Source organism: Netta rufina (genome assembly GCF_964035555.1).
Source record: "Netta rufina genome assembly, chromosome: 9".
Taxonomy (NCBI): Eukaryota; Metazoa; Chordata; class Aves; order Anseriformes; family Anatidae; genus Netta; species Netta rufina.
Genome location: NC_140132.1, coordinates 13,862,618 through 13,880,052, shown reverse-complemented (window position 1 = coordinate 13,880,052; position 17,435 = coordinate 13,862,618). Strand labels below are relative to the sequence as shown.

The 17,435-nt window shown below is 40.4% G+C and overlaps 1 protein-coding gene across 1 annotated transcript; it reads left to right on the top strand.

Annotated features, from left to right (window-relative positions):
• Nucleotides 1-237: 237 nt before the first annotated feature.
• MELTF (melanotransferrin) lies at nt 238-17,211 on the top strand (the record flags this gene model as incomplete). Its single annotated transcript, XM_084292007.1, has 15 exons — nt 238-283; nt 3,210-3,364; nt 5,556-5,655; nt 5,937-6,119; nt 6,433-6,589; nt 7,452-7,519; nt 8,200-8,387; nt 8,817-8,997; nt 9,881-10,032; nt 10,428-10,524; nt 11,335-11,529; nt 12,830-12,986; nt 14,734-14,801; nt 14,907-15,094; nt 15,901-17,211. The coding sequence occupies 15 exons, from the start codon at nt 238-240 to the stop codon at nt 16,180-16,182; spliced, it is 2,217 nt and encodes a 738-aa protein (XP_084148133.1). The 3' UTR covers nt 16,183-17,211.
• Between the last annotated feature and the right edge of the window lie 224 nt (nt 17,212-17,435).

Genomic DNA, 17,435 nt, shown 5'->3' with positions numbered 1-17,435 from the left:
TTTCAAGTGTAAAGGCAGTGTGAAGAGAGGCAGACTTTTTTCCAGGCCTCCCCCCCGTGATCATTATGAAGTGACGTGTGCCAAAGTAAGCAAGATAAGTTGCGGAACAAAGTGCACTTTGAATTGAATGCCGTTGATTTTCACCAAGAAGCAGACTGGGGAGAGCAAACTTGCAGAAGCGCTGCTCTTTGGGTGTTCTGAAGGCTGGAAAAAGCACAAATCCCAAAGACTTTTGCAATGAAGAACTCCAGGAATGTCTTCGTTCTTCTCTTTGTTCATGCTAGTAAGTGCCCTCCAAAAACTATTTTGTTGTGTTGTGATATCTTTGGGGTTGACTAACATGTTATGTGAGAGAGCAAAGGAAAACTAGCACCATTTCAGAACCAATTTCAGGTGGTCAGGAAAAGGAATAGAAAGAAAGGAGGGGTGAAAAATCAAGGATATATTGAAAATTATGTTGATATTGAATATAATATTGATGGTATTGAATATCATTGACTCATCGGTTGTATTTCTTCAGCACAGAATCTACTGCTTTTGTCTCAGTGATGCAGTGATGTTTTCTTGTAGGTGCGTACGATTCCATGACATTTTTTTGGTTTAAAAAATATTTTTAAATAAATAAATAAAAAGCTTTATTATATTAAATATAATTATTGAATTATATTTAATATGATTATTGAAATATAATATAAAATATAATTATTGAATTATATTTAATATAATTTATATTTAGCATGATCTGCGTGACATGTTGGCTTTCTCTTGTCACTCCCAAGTTCTGGTGGTGAATATTGTTAATTTCTCTAGAGGTGTAGATGCTGTTTCTGAAGGACTCCACAGTTCTTTGAAAAAGAACGCTGGTTCTGAAATGTTCCTAGTTCATTTATTTATTTTTTAGATTTTCTGTTGAAAACCTTTGAGAGAGTATTAGTAGCCTTTTGATAAGATGTCAAACAGTGCAATAGTGTTATTTTCAGCAAAAGAGTTTGGGCCAAGTTTGTGAATTAACTTTGGTTTAGAATCTTGTCTACTGTTTTAACATGTTCTTGGCTGGCAATGGAAAGATAGTTTAACTACAGACCTGCTCTGTGCTCAAGCCCACTTTAAATCTATTAATTCTCAAGGAAGGAAACAGAAATTTGTTGTTACAGGAAAGTCCCCAGCCAGATGCTGGGCAATGTTCAGCAGTTCTGAAAGGGACAAACAAAGTACCAGTCTCAGATAGGAAGGAAGGGGGGATCAGGAAGAAGCAGATCAGTGTGGTTTCACTATCTAGGCTGAAATGTAGAGCCAAATGAGCTTTGCTTCATGTTTCAGGTGTGTGTGGCTAATGGTGTCTTCATACACTTATACAATTTGTGCATTATTCCTGTGGGTTCGTGTTTAAAGCCAAAATGTTGACACTGAAGAATGGTACCTAGTCACGTATTGAGATGCTGAGAGAGCAATTTCATTTTCAGTTGCTTGTGTTTGGGGAGTGTGGGGGGAAAGCCTTTATCAATGAAAACCTATTTTTTTCCTCCTGCCCCAGTAAATTAATAGTGAAGATTTCCCTTCAGTAGATGAGGCTAAGCCTCTTGGTCCTCAGAATTCCTGCACCTCCTACAGAGGTGGGAACTTGTTTTTCCCTCTACTACACATGCTACTATAAAAAGTTCTTGTAAGCTTTCCAAGTGTGACTCTGAATTGGAGCAAGCAAAGCCCTCTGTTTTTGTACCTGTTGGAAAACAACAAAAAACAAAAGTTTATGGCATCAACAGTCTTGTTTAGTCTGCAACCATGGAGTCAGAAAAAGTATGTAGTTACTGTTGAGTGCTAGTGGAATCATATAAAATTAGAAAATTAGATGTTGTGTCTCAGCTTAATGGCTATGGTGAGGAAGCAGAGGGCCAGTTAGAGCTGGTAGCAGACTATGTTACAAATAACTTCAGGCAGACTCCAACTTAAAAGTCAAAATTGAAGAAAAAGTGATGGAATTTGGTGCTAAGTGCTTACAAAAATGACCTGTGGCCATTTTTCACTGTAAAGCATACTCACGTTTTACATACAGCTGCACAACTTGCATGTGATAATATATTCCTACAAAGTGTTTGTAGCTTTGGTATGTACAAGACAGCCATTGGAGCCTCCTGAAAGACACCTTTCTTTCTTCAGTGACTAGTGGAATCTCCTCTACTTAACACAAGTCTTCTCATTCATGGAACTGCCCACCCCTTTTCATGAATGTGGTAACAGCTTCTTATGAAAGAGTGTTTTGAAGAGACAAGCTTACTTTTCTACTTTTCACAATAAGCCTAGTGGCAAGGTTCTTCAGCACCTATGGTGGTTTTTTTATTTTTTTTTTATTCAGACCAACAAGGAAAGGGTCAGGGCTCCAGGTACTAACTTGCAGTTTTTGAGACATAGCTGTCCCTGGGCAGTCTCTTTGGCTTTGTTACATGTCATTTTAAATTTTAGATGCCATCGTTTTAGATGCCTCTGACTAAACAGGAAAGATTGTGTGTGTCCCAGGACGTGTCTCGAGCAGACAGATGGAAGCAGTAGTTCTTGAAGTAAATGGTGCTCTCTAAGGATTATTCACTTGTGGTACATATATTTTAAATGTGTCTCCATCTGTCTGTGCAATACCTCTGACCCTGGAATCTGTTCAGGAGCATTCTTTGCAAGTAGAAAGCTTTGGGGAGGGAAAAAAAAAAAGTCATGAATTTTTCTTTAATGTTAAGTGACCACATTGTGCAAGTGGTGCCATATACATTTTCAGGGTGGCTCCAGAACACAAACCTGAGAAGCTTCTTCAAGTCAAAACTAGGCTTTTCTCTGAAAAGAATGATGGCACAGAAACTCACAAACTTGCAGCCCCAGAAAGTTAACACAAAGATGTCCTGTTCTGCAAAGTTTTAATAACAGTCTGGCTGCCCTGACTTGTTCCACGATACTCATATTTCTTATGTCAGAAATAGATACTAAAGCCTGATGGCATTTGAGTTGGAGCCTATCCTGTTTTCAGTCCAAATAACTTCAGTATTAAGTGCATGTTAATCTGAATGAAAGCAGGAGAAATGAGAAAAATCGCTGTTGAATGAGCCCCATTTTTGGGGAGAGAAACAAAATGAAAGACTGGCTCTTTGGGAACCTTCAGTTGGTAAGCTCTGTTATAAAGGTACCAATTTATTTTATAATATTTTCTTTTGGTGTTGTCTTTGCAGCTCTCAGCCTGGAACGTGTCCGGTGGTGCACTGTCTCCCAGCAAGAACTTTCCAAATGTGATGATATGAGTAAGGCCTTTGCTGGGGCTGGCATCCTTCCCCGTCTAGAATGTACAGAGGGAGGGTCAGCTGCTAACTGTACCCAGATGATCAAGGTGAGCTGTAAGTGATAAGTGTCAGTGATTTAATAACCCTGTATGCCTAATAAATAAACCACGTGGTGATGTACAGAGCTCTGTGAGTGTCTGATGATGCGGACAGATGGCCATATGCTTCCTGGCATTCATGTCTTTGAAAAATCAAAGTGTATACGTATACTTTTTTTTAAAGGCATAACAGTATACATATGGACCTGAATGTCAGAATGGCCCTGTCTCTTCTCTTTGGCTAGTCACATATGGCCAGTCATTAGGAATGCAAGTAAAGGTCTTTAATATTCATTCCTGAATAGTAATCTTTGATTTCAGAATTGTTAAATTTATTTAGTAGATACTTAAGAAGGGGTGGAGTGGTACAGTGCAGACAGCAGTTAAAGCTGTGCTGCTGAGCCATTAAGTGGATTGTCTTTTAGTAAACTCTGGGTAATACTCCTTTTTCAGGATCCCAGCATGGAAATTTTATATACAAATGAGTATAAAGCCAAATATCCCAATACCAAACAGGGTACAAAAGGGAGACAAAGCAGCAAGAAGGGTGAGCAGAGGACATGCAAACTCAGCTGTATGAATTCAGCTGCCCAGAGCGTGCTCAGTTTGGGGAAAAAAGTTCAGCTCTGGGGAAGACTTTAAAGACTGTAAATATGTGGCTTTGCAAAATGGTGTTTGGAAAACAATTCCCCCATTAGGAGGGGATGAGAGGCAACGAGGGGATACTGGAGGAAATGTGGAGGCAGGTAGTCACGGCTGTTTTCACTGGCAGAGTGTGAGGGAAAGGGAATATGGATGAATATGTTAAAAGATTATAGTCTGTGTGCATCTTGTTAGAAAACTTGATTAGATGAACTCAGAACCCTGCAGGTGGAAAACATGAGTAAGTAGTTTTCTGATAAAATGAATCTTCTCTGTAAGGCTTCAGGCAAGACTTTGTCCTTAAGACCTGAAACATTCTTGTAATAATCTACTAAATGTTTAAACTGGCCTACTATGTGTAGGGCTGTATGGAACCCCTGAGTCTGCATCTGCACTGAACTCTGCTCTTTGAAGCCAAAAAGGGGATGGGACACGAAGGCTGAAGAAGCAGAGATATGCTGTTTTATAACACTACATAACTTGGACTTAGTTCTGTGGATGTGTTAGCACATGGATAAAGTAAAACACTTATTTTTCTTTGAAGATGTTTAAAAATTGAGAAATGATTAAATATTAAACTAGGGACCCTGGTAATAATTTCATTTGGTCATACTCTTCAGCAGGTGTTTAAACACTTCTGTAGGTAAGCCTCAAGTGTCGTGACACAGAAATGAAGTGTTTCTGAAAATAATTAATTTACATTTCCATTGCATATATATTAATCAGAAATTCTATGTGAATTGTCCTGTGCTTTTGCTAGATGCATTGGCAAATACTTGCTTCAAAAAAAAAATACCCACACTGTTCTTGCTTTGCCACCGCAGATGTGATTGTATGCACTTAAAGGAGCTAAGGTCTGTAGTCTGTAAACTACTGACGGTTAAATACAATAGACATTTTTTCTCTCCCGTGTTGGGTTTTATATGCTGGGGTTTAGTCACAAGCTATTGATAGGAGGCTTTTCATCTAAAGGGAGCTCAAAGGCTCAGCTGCCATCTGCTCCTCTACCCCCTGCAAATGTGTGGCTGTTTGTCTGTTGAGGTACAAGCCAACAGGTTTCACAGCTATTTTTGAGTTCACACTTTGGCATTCAAATTTTGTGTCCCCAGAACACATCACTTCAAACAATCTGTGCGTGAACTCAGAAGTATATTTACTTTATTTAAATCTTCAGGCTTTGGGGCACTAGCTAGTGTTAAATGAAACTCCTGATTGATTGCCCTTAAGATCTGTCACAGAGCCGCAGAAAGAAAACATGGATCCATATCTAAGGTTCCTTTGGACTGTGAAGACTAGTGAGGCCATCATGGTCCAGGGCTGGCTTCTGCACTATTTCTGAAGAAAGGCAGTTTTGAAGTTGTAAAATCCCTCTCAGTAATTGTTTTTCAATAATTTCTGAGTGTATTTAAAAGAACTTTATGGAGGAAAGAGAGCTCATATAGACATTGACTGTATCATATGGGCCTTTTCTCTTAAGTTCATGGATACTGTGCCTCTGAGTGTTAAGAAATATTAATAACTAAGCTTCAACGTGTATTCTGACCTTGTGTCTGCACAGGATTATTTGGCGGATGCAGTGACGCTGAATGGTCGCTTGATTTACCAGGCCGGGAAGGAGCATGGTCTGAAACCTGTTGTTGGGGAAGTATATGATCAAGGTATAATCATACAAAATAACTTTTGGTTTACTTAATACCACCTCTTTCCTATGCAGGGTGACTTTCAAAGTTAGAATAGGTTGCTTGTGGCCTTTAAGACATCTCAGTGCACAAAGATAATGGGGAATATGTACCCACGGTCAGCAGGTTCTCAAGAGGGGTGTGAACAACGTTACTTGCCTGTGGGTGGAGGAGCCACAAGAGGCCACCAGCCAGCCTCACAGCAGCATTATAGTGACACATGCCACTTTTATTTGCCCCTTTTTCTTCCTGTGTTGCAGAGATTGGAACATCATACTATGCTGTGGCTGTAGTAAAGAAGAGCTCCAATATCACCATCAACAGCTTGAAAGGTATCAGATCGTGTCACACGGGGATCAACAGAACTGCTGGCTGGGATGTGCCAGTGGGTTATCTAATTGACAGTGGGCGCATCACAGCAATGGGATGTGACCTTCCAAAAGGTAAGAGGGCAAATATCTGTTCTTCAGCAATATCTTTATGTATGTTCTTGGGACCCCAGCACATGGACAGAAATGTGTGGTTTTGTTTGCTGTTTTGTTCCTTGGTGTTTTGGATGCTCCTTTTAAAGATGGAGTAGACCTAACATAGGTCTGATGAAAATGACAATTTTTTTTAAACTTGGAAAGGAAACTCTTTTGAGAACAGAACGTATTTCTTTAAATATTTTCAGAGATGTACTGTGTAGAAATTTTAGTGTGATGTTGTGGGACATTATTTATTCGTTGCTAAAAATGTCTCTAATTTTTCTTCTAGCTGTTAGTGAATATTTCAGTGCAAGCTGTGTTCCTGGAGCAAATAGTGCAAATTATCCCGCATCCCTCTGTCAGCTCTGCAAAGGGGATTTGTCTGGGCAGAACAAATGCCAAGGAAATTCACAGGAACAATACTATGACTACAGTGGGGCCTTCAGGTAAGAATCATGGCTCTGTCACTTTTTATCTCTATGTTCTACCCATAGCCATAGTGTCCAGACTTCATTGTCAGGAAACTGAAGCCAGAGAACTTTCCAGCTGGTCCCATTAGAACATCTCTAGTGTTAGGATGACCATGATTTGAACCTAGAGATTTATTAAAAGTAATTTTAAACCCACTATTTCAGGTGTGAATGTTAAAATTAGATGTTTAGCAGTTATACTGGGCAGCAAAATCCCATTGCTGTTTGCTTGGTCCAATAACTGTTGACACAAGCCTTGGATGTCTGTTTCAGCAGTTTTTAAAAGTAGTAAAACCTGATGACCCTTAGAATTTGAGAGCTGAGCTGCCACCCTACACAGCTATTTCACAGTTATCTCCCCTCAATTGCACTGAATTCTCATGACAATTCTCTGAATTCTCTGCCCTCCATTTTCACACACCAGTCTTTGCTCTATTTTCCATCTTCCTGACTGCATGCTGCATTGCAGTTCCCAGTCCCTGAGTAATAGCACTGACTGAGCAGGGATATAATTTACTCCTGGGAAGCACTTGCTCCCCTCTTTGTAGTTCCCCAAAGGATTCTGTGACTGCATTAGACAGAAAACTCTCCTGCAGTCGTGATATTTGTCCCAGGCAGCACAGAACATGTTGTCCGTGTTCACCAAATGACAGCAGTAGTTTACTTCATGCTCTGTCAGCCCCTAGTCTCTGCCTTGAGCTAAACTCTCAGCACAAGGAAATAGGTCAGTGTCTGCTGGCTGATGGAACACAGCGCACAGTTCTCTGGCTGTCAGTCGGCAGTGCTCAGTGCACGGAAGCTGTGCTTCATAATGCTTATTAATATTTGCATTTATTAGGTGTTTGGCTGAAGGTGCTGGAGCAGTTGCTTTTGTGAAGCACAGCACGGTTCCTGAATACACTGATGGTAAGCTTTTGAGCAGTGGCTGCAAGCTCTGAAGTACAGTGCCTGTGATGACAGCATAATGTCAGATGTTTGATTTATTTTGAATTGAGTAATCAAGCAAAATGCTCTAATAGTGAAAGTAGAGGTACCCATATATATGTATGCACCAGGAGATGGGTGTTTGATTCTTTTTTTTTTTTTTTTTTTTTTTTCCTAACAATTGCTAGCTTCACTAAGGGTGAGAGGTGGAATCCTTAGCTGCTTGTGGAAAGGGAATGTTGTCTTTGGTTTCCTCTTGAAAACCATGAACAGAAGTAGCACTGAAGTCTTGGTTTGATACCCAGGCTGTTACAAATGTAAGCGTTGCTTGTGGCTACCCAGTCATTTCCGCATAAACTAGCAGGAAGTTAAGAAGTGGAAGGGGAATAAATTTTAAAAAGGGTTGCATGTAAACCTACACTTGGGAACGCTCTGGGTGCCATTGCAGGCCACAGTACAGTTCAGTTCAGTCGGACAAGTGTTAGACTGTGTATTGTCTTATTGGAGATACAAGACTAAAGTGCATAGGTTATGTTGTAGTCAGAAATATTTCAAAGATGCTCAGGAGAGCTGTGTGCATGCGATGCTTAGAGCAGACTTGGAGCCAGAGATATCAGTCCTGCCCGACATCCATTCCATACACATTTTCTGTCTGATTTCAGGAAAAACTCTTTCTTCTTGGGCCCAGAATCTTCGTTCCCAGGACTTCCAGCTTCTGTGCCGCAATGGTAGCACGGCTGATGTGACAGAGTGGAGAACCTGCCACCTGGCCCGAATCCCAGCTCGTGCTGTGGTAGTACGGCCTGACACAGATGGAACAGTTATCTTCCAGCTCCTGAACCAGGGACAAGTAGGACACCATTTTTCATCAATGCATTGCATTTGAGAAGGTTTCTCCCACCCACCTGACTGAGTTGAAGACAGGATATCTGGGCACCTTCGGCTCTGTGGGGTTTGAAGGAGTATGGGAGGCACTCAGCATCAGTAGGGTCCTGAAGGGAATTTTGCAGAGTGGGACATAGGAGGTCATTTTTACCCTCAAAGACTCAGGGATGTTGAAAATTACTTGAGATCTTTTGTTTTGTTTTGTTTTTGCTTTTTTTTCTTTTTTTTTCATTCACTAATTCTTAACTTGTGGATTTTCAGTAAAGAAAACCTTAGTTGTTTGTTTGTTCTGTAGGCAACAGATTATCTCCTGCACATGAACTATGTCATCGTAGATATGCGGTACTAGGTAGAGGAATGTGTGACAGGTATTTTTCTTTCTTTAACATTACAGCAAAGATTCAATGATGCAGGCGCAAAGTTTCAGATGTTTGACTCCACAGCCTATGGTGCCCAGAATCTTATATTCAGAGACTCCACCACAGAGCTCGTTGCAATCACATCTCAGAATTACCAGGCATGGTTGGGTGATGAATATCTTCATGCCATGGAAGGCTTGAGCTGTGACCCCAACAGTAAGTTGTCTTTGGTTTGCTTTTGAAAACCATGAACAAGAATAGCTGATCATGGAGACCATCCTTATTCTGCATTGTCTTCATCTGATTCTTGAGGTTTATGGCAAGATGCCAATCTAATCTTCAAGCATGGAGAAAGGGCAGGTTTTGACCTAGAAACAGGATCACGTTGCAGAATGCTTTCCTGAGCAAATAGGCCCATTTTGTGTCACAAGATGTAGACGTTTTCAAATCTTTTTGTTATACATGAGACATAAATCCGGTAAACTGTTACTGCTACGTGGTACTACGTTTCTTACCCACTAAAGAGGGGAACCAGTAATGTGTTACTGTGTAAGTCCTCAGGTTGGTCTGTTGTGGACTTTAATACTATCAGAAGAACATCAAAATGAATTGATGTGTATCCTGGGATACTCAGAGGCACAGGTAAATAATTATGGCAACTGAACCTCCCAGACATGCTCTGTGCTGTGGCAAAGCCCCTGACCTCCAGGACTTCTCTCTTTTGGGGGCTGCTCAGTGACTGTTAGGTATGAGGAAGACTGTGTTCAGTGTGTTTTTTTTTTGCTGCACTCTTAAGAGAGTAGACTGGAAACAATTAATACCTTGCAGCTGTGCTTACTAATCATCAGTCACAGGAGTTCTTGTTCTTTCATACTGGATAGATTTGTAATGTGGACATACCACTAGTCTGGAGACTTCTGTGGTACCTGAAGCAGTTGTAAGTCTAAGCTAGACAGCAGGGAACTGAAGAACTGAATGTTCACAGAACTGAACATTTTAAATAACATCTCTGACACATGTGACAATGGAGCAGTGTGTATGCCGCCTCCTCTTCTACAAAGGAAGTGAACTGTAATACTTCCTTTCCAATTTTCTGCAGCATTGCCAGAAAGCCTGAACTGGTGTGTTATTTCAACTGAGGAGATTTGGAAATGTGGTGAAATGGCTACTTCATTTAGGAAAAAAAATCTGAAACCAGAAATCCAGTGTATTTCAGCCAAGACAAAAGAAGAGTGCATGGAGCTGATCCAGGTAGGCTGCTACTAGCCTTGTGCAATAATAAACCAATTAACACAAGCTTCTCTCTCTAGGTAGGATTTAGAGAGATGTGCTCTTAGGTGATGATTAGGCAATGTTGGATTTCAAGGGGGTGATCTGTAACTCATATGGTATGGATGGGCCTGAACCCTGCTGCTCTTCCAGTGTAACAAAGGTATCGTTGCCCATCTAGCTGTAGCCTTTGTCTGAAAGCTCCTTTCACTGATGCTTTACTCGTGTTTGGGGGGTTTAGTTAGAGCAGATTGCTTGTTTGCTACCAGACTTATCTGTTGAGATGCAATGGGTATGATGCTGGAGTTCTTTGTCATCATTGTAGCAGGGAAGGTGTTTGCTGTTTTTTCACAGAAATTGTATATTTTATTTTTCAGAAAAAGGAAAGTGATGTTGTAGCTCTGGGTGGAGCTGATATTTACACAGCTGGGAAGACATATGGCCTTGTACCAGCTGCTGGAGAAAGTTACTCTGGTAAGAAGGTCAGGAAATAAAAATATAGGCCTTACTTTCCCAGGTTGAAAACAGATCTAAAAGCACAGCCTCTGTTCCCGGGTCTTGCTAGAAAAGCTATTTGCAGAAGAAATAAATATTAATTGCCATCACATCATGGACAGAGGTGGAAATAAGTATGGGTTGGGTTCCTACAATGAGTTTGTGGCAACTTTTTTGTGTCCTGCTGTTGGACCAGGATGAGTCTTCTGCAGTTTCAAGTCTTACACGTATCTATTTGTCTTTTCAATTCTGCATTGGAAAATGAGTATTCACAAAATCAAAGTAACTTTAATAAGAACAGTACAGAAATTACACAATGGATTCCAGTTAAAAACAAATTACTCGTCATCGACGTGGCTGCTTCATAGTCATTGATGAAAAAAGAGCTTATGGGAGTTTTGTGAATAAGGCAGAGTTTCAATGTGCTGCAAAACTCATGGAAGTTGTAACACAGTTTTGAATTGTCACATTAAAAACAACTTCTTAGAGCAGTTTTGTTAAGTCACTAATGACTCAAATGCCATTTTTGAAGGTTATGTACATAACAACTAGCATTAACCAAATGCTTGTATTCCTCTGTAGTTTACTCAGTTCAAGCATATAGGCCATGAGCGAATGCAACATCATGGAGTAGACAAATGAAGATAATTGTGTGTTCATAATTCCTGACTGGCTGATAGTCGGTGCAATTGAAGTTGGCACCAGATAAGTGTAATGGTTATGTACATTGTCATTAAGCAGTGGGAATGATTAAGGAAAGCAATAATACATTTTTTTTCTTTCTGCAAGCTGATGACAACAGCAATGCATACTATGCTGTGGCATTAGTGAAACGGAATCCATCCAATGCATTCTCCATCAGTGACCTGAAAGGGAAGAAGTCCTGCCACACAGGACTGGGGAGAACTGCTGGATGGAATATCCCCATTGGTATGCTAATTAAGAAGGGCATTATTAAGCCCAAAGACTGCAATATTCCTCAAGGTAAGATGATGGTATCATGTATCAAAAATACAATAATAATCCAATTACAAACTTCCACTAGGGAAGTACAGTTTCAATATTGCATAGCTCTATATTAAGCTAATTTGTTCGCAAAGGGGTGCTGCATTTTTAATGTAACAATTTGGCAAATTTTAAGTTTGCCACGTGATTAGACTAATGGAGGGGTCATGCTGAGAATGTTACATCTAACAGATGTAGGAGGAAAGGATTCCTTTCCCTCTTTCCTTTGTCAAAAAAAAATTGTTGGTTAATTCAGGTTGGAAAGGTCATCTAGTCCAGCCCACTGCTCAAAGCACGTCCAGTTAGATCAGATTGCCTAGGGCCATGCCCAGGCAAGTTTTGAGCAACTCTGAGGATGGAGGTTCTACAGCCTGTCTGGGCCCTTGTCCGGATTTTGGACGATCCTTGGTGTAAAGAATTTTTCCTTATACCTAATCAAAATTTTCCTTGCTGTCATTTCTGTCTGTTAGCCAAAAAAAGCAGAATCCTAACTCTTGGTCAACTTGTTTTCCACTTGGACCCTCCAGTCCTTTTTTTTACGAGCTGCTCTTCAGCCTCTCAGCCTCTCATGGGGTTATTCCAACCTAAAAGCAGGATTCTGCATTCACCTTCCAAGATTCCTATCAGTGTGTTTTTCCAGTTTGTCCAGATCCATCTCAATGGTAGTCCTGGCCTTCAGTATATCAAACTACAAAGGTTTATTCCAGTCTTCAGAAATGTAATTGAAGTGTCTCTCTCTCTTTTTTTTTTTTTTTTTTTTTTTTAATTTAATGAACTTTAAGTTTATCATTTAGTGTTGAAAACCCTGCTTTTGCACATGTCCATCTCAGCTCTTGCTTGAGGATATGGACACAAGTCAGATGACAATAACAGGATACAGATGTATCCCCTCTAGGTAGTAATTCTAGCTCTTGGATGTCATTGCATTAAATGAAGTATACTTGTCCTGAATTTTATTGCATTTATTTTCAACCTTTTTGTAGTAGTGGAGAAAGGTACGGTAGTAGTGGAACAAGCAACGGTTCTAAATTTGCTTGTACATTTCCTGTCTTCCAGGGAGCTATTTACTTTCATTACATAATGAGTTAGATGATGCTTTGAAAATATTTTAGAAGTTTTAATTTATGAATTCCAGTAAAATAGCTATAACTCATGTTTCTAGTGTGCTACTAAAATCAGCATTGGTTATAACTTAATGACAGTGTAACTACCCTTTGGTATGAAGAGCTGTGCCTTCCACTTACTATATTGGTTTTTTTTGTATTTATTTTTTTTTAAGCTGTGAGTGAGTTTTTCTCTGCAAGCTGTGTGCCTTCAGCTAATCAGGATAATTACCCATCAAAACTCTGTCAACTGTGCATTGGAGATGATAGTGGAAACAATAAATGCAGTGCAAGTAGCCAAGAACGTTATTACAGCTACAGTGGAGCCTTCAGGTAATTAATACATATGGTGGTTATTTACTCCGTCAGTTTGTCAAAACACAATGAGGAACTGTTCTGCATCCCAGTCAGCAAAAAGCATAATTCTTTTTTAAAAACAGCCTACTGGAAACAGCAGCAGCCTTCCCCTTTATAAGATGCTGTGCTGGTCATAGCAATGCAGAGATCTCTGTGTGTGTACGTGTATATCAGAGCCTTTTTCCAGCATCCTGGCCCACAGCCAAGCAGAAGACTGACAGCCAAAGCCATGTTTCTCTTTCCCGTGTAAAAGACACCCACCTAGTGAGGAGCATGTGCATTGTCATCAGTCTCCAGTGTTGCTTTATAGCATGGCAGTCTCTACCGCTCTGGTCAGGTCATCCATAAAGAGTTTATGCAAGGAAAAAGGCAAATGGTAGTCAGGGTCTGGCTGCTGAGAGTCTGTGCTGAGCGTGGCAAGCTAGAAACAGGGAGCTCTGTGTGTGTGCCCCTTCACTGCTCTTACCCATTGGTAGCTGTATGCAAAAATAGGTTTCTGAACAGCACAAGCGGCTATGTTCAAATACCAAATCCTCTTCAGAACAAGGTATGGGGTGGAAATTGTGTGAAACGGAAGACATACTTAATAACAAATAAAATAAAATAAATACTGTGTAACAGTGGACATCTACATGTGAGGCCATTAAGTTTCAAAGCCCCAAGTCTTTGGGTAGATCGGGAAGTAACAATTCTTTTTGCTGACCTTCACCTCTGACGGTAATGGTGCATGTAACAGAGCTGGCAGTGAGCGAGTCTTCCTTCAGGGGAGGAGACTCAAACAGCAGTTGCCCAGTAAATATTCAAATGCTGGACTTAGTTTTTTTTCACAAATCTATTTAGCTATGTCCAGTTGCTTTGCTGTGGTACGGGCCTTACAGGCAAACTGTATCCTCTGCCATACTTCACAGATTAACAGAGCTAGCTACCAGTCACCAAATGATAAGCCATACCCAAAGACTTGGAGCCTTTTAAGATTAATTAAAAAGATTTAAAGATTAGTTAGGATGTGAGGCAAAAATGGAGGGCGGCAATCTGCTATGAGGAATGGATGGGTCTAGCTGTAATGCTTTGTGATCTCTGAAACAAGAATGAGTTATGTATGGAAGGTGACTGGTGTGTCAGCTCTGTGGTAATAATAACTTTGTTTATAACTGTTCATGTTTAACCAGGTAAATGCAGAATTTATTCTCAGTAATTGTTAACAAGAATAATTTTTCTTCATGTTTGGTACTGTGTAATCCTTGCTCAGTTACAGCTTTACGTCTTCCTGATCGGTGGGCTTAATGATCCTGGTTTAGGCAATGCTTCCTGAAAACATAAGTCTCAATGAGATATACTTTGTGTGTGTTTTAAAAGGAAGGTGTGAAAGCTGTTGTTACCAATTGGGGAATGCAGCGCTGAGTATCACACATCTTCTGTTCCTTTGCTTATCTAATGTTGGCCCTTTTTATTGCCCTTTCTCACACCATTATGAATCACTATTTGCTGCTGTATTACTCTCTCGAAATTCTTTATTTATTTTTTAAGCCTTGCAAAGATGTTAGTTTTCTCTCATTTCAAGATGTTTCACTTCTTGCTCTGTTTTTCCTCATTACTTTAGGGTCCAGTGGATTTATTTGCAGGAATATATGCAAAGCTGATTTCTAAATCTGTTGGTTATTAGAAATTATGTGGTCCCAATAAAGATGCTTTGAACTGAACTTCTATCTCTCATTTTCTAAAGGTGCCTGGCACAGGACTCTGGGGATGTGGCCTTTGTGAAGCACTCGACCGTGTTTGAGAACACAGATGGTATTTAGTTTTTCACGTCTCCTTATTATAATTCAGTTATTTTTGTTGAGTATTATTGCTCTAAAGCATTCGATGAGTGTGACAGTGACTAGTTTCTTCTTTCAGGTAAGAACACGGAAAGTTGGGCCCGTAACTTGAAGTCCAGTGATTTCCAGTTACTGTGTCGAAATGGTGCCCGTGCTGAAGTCACCCAGTTTGCTCAGTGTCACCTGGCTCGGGTGCCAGCTCAGGCCATTATGGTTCGCCCAGATACCAACATTTTTGCTATATATGGACTACTGGACAAGGCCCAGGTATTAATTACATATTTATTCTATGCGGGAGTTTGATATGGTCTAACACAAACCAAGGATAAAGACAGTAAGGCTGTACTGCTGTATTATGTCCCCTATGTCATGGTACTAGTAGCAGGTGCACCATGCAGAGTCCTTTTGGAGTGGGAAGGAGAACATAAAATGCATCCCTTGTAGTTCTCCTGGTAAAACCACTCTGGTGCACAAGAGATTTCAACTTTTCGCCCAGCCAGTGGTTTCAGTAGTAACCTTCCTGAAGCTTAAGGTGTTTTCCAAAATGGAATTACTTTTAAGTCTAACAGTACACACCAAAACTTTTCCATAATGGAATTTTCCTAGCAATACAACAGTGTATAGTAACAGAACATCGCTGGGCATATTTACACTGCAGTCATGTATATGTAAACCATCTAGGCAGACCATACCTGGCTGTCACAGCTAGATTCCTGTCAATACTGCAGTTGACTAGTTTAAAAACAATACTGGGTATCTCCGTGCTGGGCTTTTGATCACTCCCAGGCAGTCAAACCCTGTGTTACTCAATAATACTTGCACAGAAGAATGTTTTAAAAGTACAGCTCTTTCTAGATAGTAACAAGAAACAAAATTCTTGTAATTGCCAATGACAGGATTCTGTATATAATCTACTGGGGTAGATTATATAGTAGATACTAAAAGCAAACACAGATTCTGCAGTTATGTGTGAACTTCTCATCTGCTAAATAGTTCCTATCACCTTTCATGTTGTACTAGGGAAATATAGCACTTAATCTTGCAAAATACTGAAAATTTTGCATTCTTGTCAGGAGTATTTTGGAAATGACAGCAATGGAAATGGATTCAAAATGTTCGATTCTTCAACCTTCCATGGAAAAAACTTGATCTTCAAGGATTCTGCTGTTGAGATTGTGCCTGTAAAAGAGAGGAGGACATACAAAGAGTGGCTGGAGAGTGAATATATTGAGTCCCTTGAAGGGATGCAAACACCACAGTGCTCTGGGTCAGGTAATAAGATGATACAACAGCACCTACTAGTGACTACTGTTGTTTTGTTCCTTATTTTATATCAGTTACAAGACTTGGACTAACACGGTGTAAATGGCAACTTCCAGGCCACCCCTGCCTACCACTTTCAGATGAGCTTCTATTTGGATAACGTGTTGGGCTAACATTTTAATGCTTCTTCCTGCCTCTTTGCAGGCAAGGTGCTAACAGCATCTGCTTATCAGGGGAGTGGGGTGGGTTTGGAAGCTAACCCTTTTCATGTGAATGGGGTAGAATTTGGGACAGAAGCCATCAATACTGTGCCTGCATGGCTTACAAGACCAATCCAAAACTGGAGCATCTCTGCAGTTGTTGCTGATGTGGAATTATGCTGGGCTGAAGGATTCTCAGATGCTGTTAGATGGATACTGGGTTTCTGATCGGTAGAAGAATTTTTGCATCTTGGAAGGCAGTATCAAAAATCTTGTCTAGTGAATCCACCCTGGCCTCCATGCTGGTAACGTTCCAACTCCTTCATCCCTGCTTATCCTATCCTCACCTTGTTGGGGGCAACAGTTTCTCCTGAGCTCTGCTGACAGAAGAGGTAAGTGCACAAAGGATGGACAGGCTGTGGACAGAGAGAGTATGTGCCATCCAAAATACTGCTTCTGCCGTGTACAAGGTCCTCCAGCTTCCAGTAGAAGAAAGTAGGGGGAATCGCCAAAGTCACTTGGGGAGAAGGAAGGCCAGAGAGACTTGGAGGGACTACCTGCTGGCACAGGAAAGAACAAAGCCAAATGTGTTCATCCACTGAGCTTGTTGACTTTCCACAATCAGTACTCTTGCTGGCTTTGGAGAGAAGTCGTTTTCCCTTGTCATCAGGAAACTTGTGGCTGTCCTCCTATACGGGGTTATCTGAGTGCCTGTGAATGAAACTTGTATTTTCTGTTAGAGAAACAAAGTAGCTCACAACTGATTATGTGTTTCTGTGTCAATTGGTTTGTGGTATTCAGTTCTTATTTTTATCCATAGCTGCAATAACAACAAATGTTGCTGTGCTGCTGGCAGGCAGCCTCCTCCTGACTACAGCTACCACCTCATGATCCTGGGATGAAAAGACATTCAACATAACTTAAAAACAAAGCAAACCGGATAAAAACAGACATAAATAATGTAAATAAATGGAACCTAAGAAATAAACAAGAAAAGTAATTATAATTTATCCAGACTTTGGCCTGATCATTAAGCTACATGGTTTCTTACTTTTCCTGGAAAACAGTACTCTCTCTCCTTGCTTCTTTGCATGCAATTCCCAGCTTTTCCTTATGTTTCATTTGCTGCAAGGTTATCTGGGTTT